The sequence below is a fragment of the Nelumbo nucifera genome, chromosome 1, assembly GCF_055504915.1.
Source record: "Nelumbo nucifera cultivar China Antique chromosome 1, China Antique-T2T, whole genome shotgun sequence".
Classification (NCBI taxonomy): domain Eukaryota; kingdom Viridiplantae; phylum Streptophyta; class Magnoliopsida; order Proteales; family Nelumbonaceae; genus Nelumbo; species Nelumbo nucifera.
This window is the reverse complement of record NC_142649.1, coordinates 57,401,984-57,413,087: the sequence shown is the minus strand read 5'-3', so window position 1 is coordinate 57,413,087 and position 11,104 is coordinate 57,401,984. Positions and strand designations below refer to the sequence as shown.

The following is an 11,104-nucleotide window of genomic DNA, read 5'->3' as shown; positions in this document are numbered from 1 at the left end:
ATACGAACTCCAATTTAAGCCGCGAGCTACTATCAAGGACCAAGCCTTAGCAGATTTCGTCGCAGAATGTACCTTCAGTTCCGAAGTCTCTAGGCCGGTGGAACACGAGGCTCCCAGCGTGGGTGAGCCTGGGGTTCCCGGGCCGGTTGAACTCGAGCCCCATGAAGTAGCAACCAGCGCGGCATCTCTCCTAGTTAGGCCACGCCCGAACTGGGATGAAGAACCCTGGATCCTTCACGTAGATGGCTCGTCAAATCGGTAGAGCAGCGGAGCCAGGATCGTTCTGTACGGGACAAGCGGTGTGAAACTGGAGTACGCACTACGCTTTGAGTTCGCGGCATCCAACAACGAAGCAGAGTACAAGGTGTTACTAGCCAGGCTAGACCTAGAAAGGGAAGTGAAAGCCAAGCACGTCGTCATCTACTGCGATTCCCAACTCGTGGTAAATCAGGTGATGGGTGAATACGAAGCCCGCAAGCTAACCATGGTAGCATACTTGGCCAAAGTAAGAGGGCTCTGCTCAACTTCCAGCCTTACTTCATCCAGCAAATCCCGAGATTAGAGAATGCCGAGGCCAATGCTCTGTCCCAATTAGCCAGCACTGGCAATAACACCATGAGAACCGTGTATATAGAGAACTTGCCTCGGCCTAGCATTCTCGGGGGCAGAGGAGGTCGCTCCCATCGATCAAGCAGAGCCAAGCTGGATTGATCCGCTCACGAGCTTCCTGCTACACGGGACCCTCCCCACAGATCGTAATGCCGCTAGGAGGGTAGAGCGTCAAGCAGCCAAATACGTCATTATAGACAGACGGCTATATCGAAGATCCTACACGCTCCCCTACCTGCACTGCCTGCGACCCTCTGAAGCTGAGCTCATCCTCCGCGATACTCATGAGGGTCTGTGCGGTGGACACTTGGGGGGTTGGGCCCTCGCTCAGAAAGCACTACGACAGGGGTATTACTGACCAACAATGAAGGCAGATGCGACCGAGCTCGTCAAAAAATGTGACAAGTGTCAGAAGCACGCCAACATCCACCACCGACCTACTGCCGACCTAAAATACCTCACTAGCCCATGGCCATTTGCACAATGGGGGATTGACCTACTCGGGCCATTCCCACCAGCAACAGAACAAAGGATGTACCTAGTGGTGGCGGTTGACTATTTCACAAAGTGGGTCGAAGCTGAACCTCTCGCAACAATCACGTTCCGGAATGTGCAGAACTTCTTTTGGAAGAACATAGTGTGCCGTTTTGGATTACCTCGGGTACTGATCTCTGACAATGGTAAGCAGTTCGAAGACATCAAATTCTAAAACTGGTGCCGAGACATGGGGATTCAGCAGAACTTCACCTTAGTGGCACACCCTCAGGCAAATGGTCAAACGGAAGTCACGAATAAGGCAATCCTTCGAGGACTAAAGGCGCGCCTGGACCGAGCTAAGGGACTGTTGACGGACGAGCTGCCCAGTGTGTTATGGGCCTACCTTACCACGGAAAAGACTACCACAGGAGAAACCCCTTTTAACCTCACATACGACACCGAAGCAGTCATTCCAACCGAGATTGAAGTTCCTTCACTGAGATTAGAAGCATATGATGACAAGGCAAATGAAGACAAGCTACGTACCAACCTCGACCTACTTGATGAAATACGGGACCTCGCATACATCAGAACTGCAACCTACCAACAAAGGGTAGCTCGGTACTATAACACCAGGGTCAAAAAGCGGATTCTCCGCGTTGGTGACCTGGTTCTCCGTAAGGTTATGGTGCCTGAGCCCGGCGTTGGCAAGCTCAGTCTGAACTGGGAAGGACCCTACCGAGTAAAGCGAGTACTCGAGGAAGGAACATACGAGCTCGAAACCCTGGAAGGGAAACAAGTACCTCGAGCATGGAATATTGTCAACGTAAGGCAGTATTACCTATAAATGAGTAGACTACGAGTCACTCAGGGCTTAAGGGCCAAAATGCCGAGCTAACTAAGACCTCGACGCAATAAAACCCAGTTGCTTCTATGCCATGGGCGAACTCCAAGAGCGGACCTTGAGTCTCTCAGGGTTCAAGGGCCAAAATGTCGAGCCAACAGACTCCGTCATAGTAACCTAGCCACCTCTATGACGCAGATGAATTCTAAGGGGTTAAAACACTGAGGTGACCAAAGAGCTCGGCACCACAATACACAATGTGTCGAAGGTACAAGCAGACCGATAGATTCCGTGATGCTTAACTAACCTCGGTATACACCAGAAGACAGTTCGGGCACATGCCTTACTATGCCTTACTGTCAGTCACCTTGGTGTACGCCTAAAGACAGTTCGGGCACCTGCCTTACTATGGCATACTTTCAGTCACTCGGTGTACGCTAGAAAACAGTTCGGGCACATGCCTCACTATGCCCTACTGTGTCAATCACTTCGCACACTCAACCATGATAGCTCGGATAAAACAACACTTGGAAAAAAGATCAATTTCATTAACAAGTTTTGTACAACGAGCTTCACAAAAAAAAAAAGACTACAAAGACCAAGCTCGGAGGCTCGGAATATGAAGGCAATCACTTCGGGGAATCTTCATCTTCACGCGAGAACCTCTTCGGGAGCTTCAGACTGGTCAGGGGCGTCTGCTTCCTCGTCACTGTCCTCCTTTGAATCCGGATCCTCCGTGGCTTTCCAAGCTATCTCATTCGTGATTCGCGAGGTGGTGATGGCGCTTGTGTCGAGCTCGGGGTACATGTGCCTTATCAGACACCTGCTGAGCTTGAACCCCTTGCGATGGGCCTTCCCCAGAACGGCATCAAATTTGTCGGATTGGATATACTCAGCAACTGCCTTGACATTCGTCTCATCTATCGCCTGAGTGAAGATCTCGGTCTTCTCTTCGATGTCCGCCTTGAGGTACTCCACCTCATGCAGGAGGGCCTCCTTATTTTCCTTAAGGCCATTCACCTCTGCCCTGAGGGCGTCCAGCTCGCCCCTCAACACACCCCTCTTGCGCATCAGCTCCGCTTTGAGGGCCTCCATCTCGCCCCAGAGCACGTCATTCTCGCGCGCTATCTCGTCCCTCTCCGCCGCTAGCTCGTCCTCCTCCGCCGTCAGCGCCGTAAATGACGCCCCTCTGGGCCATGGCGCCGCTCTCCAACCGGTGGATCTGCTCGTGAGCTACTCTCAGATCGGTATGAGCGGCGCGGGAAGACTCCTCGGCGGTCAGAGCCCGCTTCAGGTTCATCTCAAACTGAAGAGCAAGGGCGTGCATGAAGGAGTTCGCCTGACAAAGGAAGTTAGTTAGTACCGAAGAAACGTGTATATGAAAGAAAAGGGAAGAGAAGAGAACTTACCACCATAGTGTGGGTGGCCGCCCGAGCTTCAAGCTTAGCAGGGTTGAGCATTTTGGCCCAGACTGAAATTTCCTTGGACTAAATGGCCCCCTTACTTTTCTGAAGACCACACTGGGGTACCAAGATACTTTGGCCCTCACCTGGACTCCCTGAGTTGGAGACTGCCGTCTCGGCTGTGCAGATGGGCTCTGCGGAGACCTCAACCGCCACGTCAGCTGCCCCGGTGGCAGCCTCGGCCTCAGCTGCTGCCCTCGTAGTGGGCTCAGCCGAGGTCTCAAGCTCCCTTGGTGGTATGGACTCCTCCAAGTCAATGATCGGAGGAGCCCCAGGGTGCTCGGGCTCGAAAGTTGGAACCGGTGGAAGCTCGGGCTCGGGAGTGGGAGCTGGCGGTGACTCGATACGGGCTCTCTTGGCAGCCCACTTCTTCCTCCCCTTCATATGCTTGAAGATCCGATCTCCCTTGAGCTTGTCTGCCTCCATGGGACCTGCAACAGAGCTCGGCATTAGTACTCGAGTAAAAGAAAGGAGTAGGCCAAACAACTAGGGTACTAGCTACCTACCCAGACTCAAGCCGGCCTAGAAGAAAATACCCTTGGTGATATAATCTTTGAAATCACAACTGACCTCAGCCCACGTTTGGAATGCCTCCCTAGTCTTCTTGTCGAGTATGACGCCAGGGTCTTGGATAGCCACCCTCTAGTGAATAGGGAAGGGCCACCCCGCAGGGTTCTGGACTACGAAGTAGTCCTGCTTCCAAGCCGGGATTTTGCTGGGAAGCTTGTGCATTAACTTGAAGCCCGGGCGAGGGTACAAGTAGTAAGCCCTCCTGTGCTCGGGGAGAACGCACGAAGCACTCTTCTTAATGGTAAGGAGAGAACATAATATGTCCAAGTTAAGGGGGAGGACATACTTGTAATAGAGAGAGATGGTCCCGACCACGTTATGGACCGAGTTCGGGTGAAGCTGGTCTATCGTAACGTTGAAGTGTTTCAGAATCTGCACTATGAGTGGATGGAAGGGAAGGCGCAGCCTAGCTATGAGCTGCTCTCGGAAGATCACGACCTCGTCAGGGCTGTGCTCCCATGGGAAGTTCCCCACAGGTAAACTATAGGTGTACTCCCTAGGCAAGTTATATTGCCGAATGAGTTGACGGAGCCTCTCCAGGGTCATAGTGGAAGGCGCAAACCTGTCCGGCATCCGACCTCGGTGAGAGGTGGACGCCAAGTTACCCGAGGCCACTCGCGCCTCGGGGGACTGGACTCCGGTGGGGTTACCCTGAGCCAAGGTACCCACCTCGGGCTCATCTAACTGGCTATCAAAGGAAGACATAATGGAACCGAAAAAGAGCTAGGGTGACTCACCGAAAAGAGATGGATCGGACTGAGAAGAACTGACCCGAGCTGGAGGCTTTGGACGCGAGCTCAAAATTACAACTGAAGATTTGTGGCGAAGGAAAATGGCCAGGACCCCCCGCTATTTATAGCCACTATACGCGGTCATCAATGGTTAAGATCAAAATGATTTGACAATCCTCATGAAAATCGGCTAGGTGACCTTCGAGGCAAAATCAGTCTAGCACGTTTTTTTGACGTCCGTGGAGTCTATAAACTGGCAGGCAAGAAAGTTTGGACTCCAAGCCAAATCCACCCAGCAGACTGCGGACTCCCCGTGCTAGGTCAACACCCCTAGCATGGGGAGTGGGGGGTAATTGATGTAGGGTGATTTGGCCCGACCTCGTGACACGGGGACACATGTATATGACCTGGCACAAGCCACAAGCCAACGTGGTAGCCTGGCTGCAACTCGGTGTAACAAGCTCGCCGAGGCCCAACCAAGTGACTCAGCGGGTGTGACAACCCGCCGAGAAGCAAGGCCCAGTTCGCCCCAAGCCTGAAGGCAGAGCTACCCGAGCTCCCCTTGCGATCCGAGCTCCCCCTAAGGGGCCCCTGTTAGACAGTTTTGTATGCCCTTAGCTTCAATCCGAATTGATGTACTTTTGACATTTAGTGTAAATAAATAAAGTGCATGTTTGATTCATGTTGTTTGGTATAATTCTGTGTAAGACCCTAAAACTGGACACTTATAGAGACTCGTGTTAGTTTTAAATGTTCACAGCCATTGGATAAGTCTGGGGAGATCTATCCTACCAAGGCTGATACTGGTGTGCCACCAAGTGTTGGGATGGCTTGTCTCGGCCACCAGGGTAAGACCCAAGGCACATGCAGTATGGGATTACTCAAATCCTTGAACCGGACCAGATTTCCAGTATTGCCCTGGACCTTGGAGACAAATGGGCAAAACTGGAAAGTTACACCTGACCCCTAGACTCGATTATGATACTTCACTAGGTGTCGGATCAGGTTGTCTTTGATATGCCAATCAGTGAGATCCTTAGCGGGGATCAAAACCTGGGTATGTTGGGACAGTTTGAGAATTCATCCGAGTGGGTGATCATAGTGATAGGATCAACCCCTTTGTCGGACAAAGGTAATGATTGGGAATGCACTCTCTCTGATGGAAACCAAACTACCGATAGTTGATTTCAATCGTTGGAATTTTATTTTGCAAAATTAAAATATATATATGTATATGTACGGTTTCAAAATGTTTGCAAATGGTTTTAATTCCCGAGATCCATGTGAGTGGAGAGTGCGGCACTGTTCCTTGCAGCCGAGGGAGATGTCCTCTCTTGTCGGGCAATGCTTGATCATTAAGGGTTGAGAGGTTAAGTGTAAGACCATTTAGGATAATACCTGATGGGCTAATCTTAAACCTGCCCACAGTCCCTGGGTTTTTATAAGATGGCTTGGCCCAGGGACCACTTAATGTAAGTGTTGGGCCCATAGGGTCCATGTGATGGGCTCAGGGGTTTACTGAGTTTTTTAGTGAATTCGGCTGGGCCTTGTGAAAAAGGTTAGGCCAAACCCATGTGGGTGGTGTGTAGATCAATGCTTGGGTCCGGCGCCATACAAAGAAGCCCAATTGGGCAACAGATTGAAAACTAGTTAAGCACTGAACACTTAATGGGCCAAAAGCCCATTTCGAACTGGGCTGATATGATCACCCATCTATGGGGTGGATCTGAGATTAATGTTAGCAAAAGGATAGAGCCTTTTAACCTTATCCACTATGGGAGACCAAATTCAAATCAGATTTGAATCTAGTAACCTCCTGATAAGAACAGGAGTAAGCTAACTTAATCTGCAGATAGAATTAAGATCATCCCCTATCCAAATACTGATTTGGATTGGGATAACTCCTAATTAGGAGGTTTCTTAATCAAGAAGAAAGGAGGAAAAACCCTAAGAGAAAAAGATTATATTTCGAACGAGGGGTTTTGAAAAAGCAAGAAAGCTTCCTACGAATTGAGATCAAATCTCATTCACACTCCAAAGAGAAGACAGGCAATTCAGCCTTCTTCATCCCAGGAGTTCTCCTTCAACCGCCGCCATTCCTTCTTACAAGATTCGATCTTTGAAGAAGAAAGAAGTCAAGAAATCAGTTCTTGACATCAGTCTTGCAGAAAAGATTGAAAAAGATTCGGTGTTCAGAGTTTCCAGAGGATTCTTGTGAAGGATCCAATGTGTAGGACGTACTTTGCTAGTTCCGTTCCACAAACAGTTGTGTCATCTTCAGCAGGAGCGGATTCTTGTGAAGGATCCAATGTGGAGGACGTACTTCGCCTACACCTACCGCCCCTGCCCTGGCAGTAACGGCTAGGGCAGTGGCGGTTATGCCTAATGTGACCGAGCTTCGGTATAAAAGGACCTCGACCCTCACGAAGCAAAGGTATTGAAACTAGCACTTTCAACACTCTTAACTCTCTGTCTGTCCTCTTTAAGTTTCCCCAAAGTTCTAACTTAACCTTCGGAGTGTTCCCGCCAGGAGAGCTCTCTAGGAACCCTTCACCTCCTTCTTCCTCTTAGGTGCCATTCGCCGCAGGTAGGAGCCAAGTCACAGCCAACTAGGAGTGCCCAGATCGTGTGACATCACTTTCCATACGCAGCCTAAAGAAAAGAAGAGTATGATCTTAGTTTTCTGCTTAATTTCCATTGGACTTATTTTGGAGCCAAATAATAGAATCCAAATTTTCCTGAAAATTATGAAGTGATTTAGCACAAAACCGAAAAATTTGTTTCCCCTCCCAATAATTTAGCACAAGAAGAAGAAGAAAAGCATGTAGTAATTTGCACAACTTTGTTGATTTCTGTATGTATGAAGTGGTGGAGTATACAATGATTTCACAACAGCAAGGAATTCCATCCTAATAGCTAGTGACAAGCCAAGCCAAGGACGTACGTTTCCTGGGGAGTTCAATCAGCTAGCAGGACCAATTGATCATCACCAATTCTCATCCTTCATTTTCTTTTCCTTGCCCAAAGAACCATGCTTCCAGCACTTAATTGTGTATTGGTTCTTCCTCCAAAACTAGTGTCGATCAGTGTGGAATAATCAGTTGGGACCCCAGCAGCTCAGGTACATAACTTTTCTGAGAGACTCCTCAGCTTGCTTCATCTGTTGCTCGTCTCTACTCGCCATCACCAAGGAAGACGACAGGCTCCTCTTAGCCTGAGAGACCGACCCCAGATTGTTCTTGGCGTGCTGGTGCAACGATCTCAGGGTATAATTCCATCTACAGATGCCTTGGTCTTTCAAAGCCTCAATAGCTCCAACGCTGGCTGCCACAATCCACGCTCTGCTAGAAGAACTCATGTTTTCTTTGTTCTTGATCTTCTGGGTCTTACTTCTCTTTAGCTAATTCTGAGATGATATGAGATGGATTTGTTGGGTGATGCTTTGGATCGATGAAGAATTGTTAGCTCTCTATATAGAGTAGTGAAGGAGATCATAAAGATGGTGCCAAAACCAGTGGCTGCTTTGCCAGTGGTTTGGAACCAAAGCCAGTGGTTTTGTGTCCATTTCATTATTATAAAGCGGAAAAGCAGTAGATGTGATTTGAATGGCGACACAAACAGTCCCCCACACCCCCACCAACAACCAAACCTGAGTCATGAGCTCCGGCTGCTGTTTTAATGAATTGGCATACTTGTCCTCCATATCTTGCTTAATTATTGATACTCCATTGTTTTAGGCTGAGGGTAGAACCGGTCGTTTGATAATTAAAACCATGGCCAACTAGCAGTCCAGTGTGCGAGCTGTGAGCCTCAGATTTCCTTACTAACGCTTTTGTCCCTAGCAGTACTGGAAAGGGATTCTGTTTTTCTTGATTCCAAAATTCCAAAATCAAGGAGTTTGAATAAGGGCTGGTTATTTGATTGGCTGCCGAAAGCTTTTTATTTTTTCATTTTTATTTTTTTTCGGAAAAGTAGGGACAGGCCCATTGCAGATTTCTGAATTCTACTACTGACCTATAAATTTTCAAAATGTCAAATGCCCTCACTTTATACATCAATGCCCACCCATGAATTGACATCAATTCCTATCTGACACCTAGTCCAACTGTACTTTGAGCCTAAGAATTCTGACCTTGGGCTGAACCCTCATTCTCCCTAATTTTAATTGGATCGAATCTGATTATTAATTGGATGCATAGTATAACATTTAATTTATTCATTCTCTCCTTCATTTCATGTTAACACATGAACCAATTTTTAGAATTTTAATTGAAGGGATAGAGTTAAATAGGGGGTATAATAGTAATCTTGCAAATAGATTATTTTCTAATGGCAAAAACCCAAAAAGGAGGCCACTATCAACAAGGAGTTTTTTGATGGTGTCAAAAAGAAGTCGGGGTAAGTTCAATAGAAAGTTAGAAAAGTGAAAGAGTTTTATATAATAACCCCATAATTAAATAGTAATTATAGCTAGGGTAGAGAGAAACATGTATTAGGGTAAAGGGATGGAACATTTAGAGTTTCAATATCCAATGTTTACAGCTTATGTTGTAGTGATATTGGTACCAGAAACATGTTTGTATATCATACAATTTTCAATAAATTAATTACAAATTATTAGATTATCAAACTACCAATATTTGCATCATTTTTTAGTTGGATGTTAACTAAACTGTTAATAGCAATGTTTTAAGACTTGGACCAGAGTAAAAGCTGGAATGCTCTCCCTGTCCCGATTTTACCAGTTAACCAGGCAGTATATTTTTCCAATCTACCAAAACCATCATTTAACTAGGACCCAAAAAAACCACTGGTTCCCGATTTTTACGGTCCGACCATCGAATCCAGATTAAGTCTTAAACAGTTGATTAATAGTGGGTATAAATGGGTCAGGTCAATGTTTAATTGGGTAAACTTTGGTGAGTTGGAAAAACAGTAGCTCGGGCTGTTTAGGAGTTTCCTGTACATGACACATAAACAAGGAACTGAATGAGGTAACATGTCATCTCTAGGAAGCTCCCAAATAGACAAACTTTTTCTTGACTAATCATACTGAGAACCTAGGTATTACAAGGTTTGGGTAATAATCAAGCTGAGCCAGTTGAACCCTATTTTATATAACCACTTTAGGTCTAGAGAATCAAAATTGGTTTTTCTAATCCATTTAGAGGTTAGATTTTGGACTTTATTTTACCATATAAATTCTTCATCCAATTGTGAACCCATTAAGTAAGGAATTTGGTTTGTAAGCAGGCAAAGAAGGAAATTAAGGGAAAGGAGACTGATGTAATCGTTTTTGGTCACGTACCACTTTTTGTGATGTATAAAATTTTTTGGCTAAGTACCTCATTGTTTGACCCGGTGGTGACGTGCCTTGGTGATGAGCTACTTGGTGGCGAACTCCCTGGGGGAGAACTGCTTGGTGGCGAACTGCCTAGTGCCGAACTGCCTAGTGGCGAACTGCCTAGTGGCGAACTGCCTGGGGGCGTACTGCCTGGTGGCGAACTGCCTGGGGGCGTACTGCCTGGTGGCGAACTCCCTGGTGGCGAACTGCCTGGTGGCAAGCTGCCTGGTGGGGAACTGCCTGGTGGCAAACTGCCTGGTGGCGAACTGCAGGTGGTGAACTCCCTGGTGGTGAACTGCCAGGTGGTGAACTCCCTAGTGGTGAACTCCCTGGTGGCGAACTGCCTGGTGGCGAACTGCCTGGTGGCGAGCTGCCTAGTGGCGAACTGCCTGGTGGCGAGCTGCCTGGGGGCGAACTGCCTGGTGGCAAGCTGCCTAGTGGTGCTCCCTGGTGGCGAACTGCTTGGGGGCGAACTGCCTGGTGACGAACTCCCTGGTGGCAAACTGCCTGGGGGCGAATTGCCTGGTGGCAAACTCCCTGGTGGTGAGCTGCCTGGTGGCGAACTGCCTGGTGGCAAACTGCTTGGTGGCGAACTGCCAGGTGGTGAACTCCCTGGTGGTGAACTCCCTGGTGGTGAACTGCCTGATGGCGAACTGCCTGGTGGCGACCTGCCTAGTGGTGAACTGCCTGGTGGACTCGTCACTTGACTTGCTCCTAGGCGGCCTGCAACTCAAAGGATGGTGGAGCTCCCTGGTGCAGCGCAACCCGACTACCCTCCGCGTATGGTGATTTTCTCTACTTTGTAGGCGGTGGGAGCTGAGGGACCTGCGAGAACTGAATCAGAGGACCCGGGGGTATTTTCCCGGCGGGGACTCTCCGATGCCTAAGTTAGCATTCGGATTACAGAGGGCTTGGAGAGAAATGAGAGAGCTAGAGAGCGGGGATTACTATCCTTTTTCCTCCCCTTTGGTTTTGGGGGTCGGAGTCCTTGTATAGTGGTGCCCTCGCGGGTTAGGTGGGTGAAAAGCCTTCAAATAGTAAGACGTCATATCCCGTTAGAACCGGG

At 48.3% G+C, this 11,104-nt stretch overlaps 1 protein-coding gene across 1 annotated transcript; it reads right to left on the bottom strand.

The window, feature by feature from the left end:
• Positions 1-7,517: 7,517 nt before the first annotated feature.
• On the bottom strand, positions 7,518-8,221 carry LOC104585807 (uncharacterized). The gene has a single exon (XM_010242807.3). The coding sequence runs from the start codon at positions 8,050-8,052 to the stop codon at positions 7,792-7,794; it is 261 nt and encodes an 86-aa protein (XP_010241109.1). The 5' UTR covers positions 8,053-8,221; the 3' UTR covers positions 7,518-7,791.
• Positions 8,222-11,104: the final 2,883 nt, after the last annotated feature.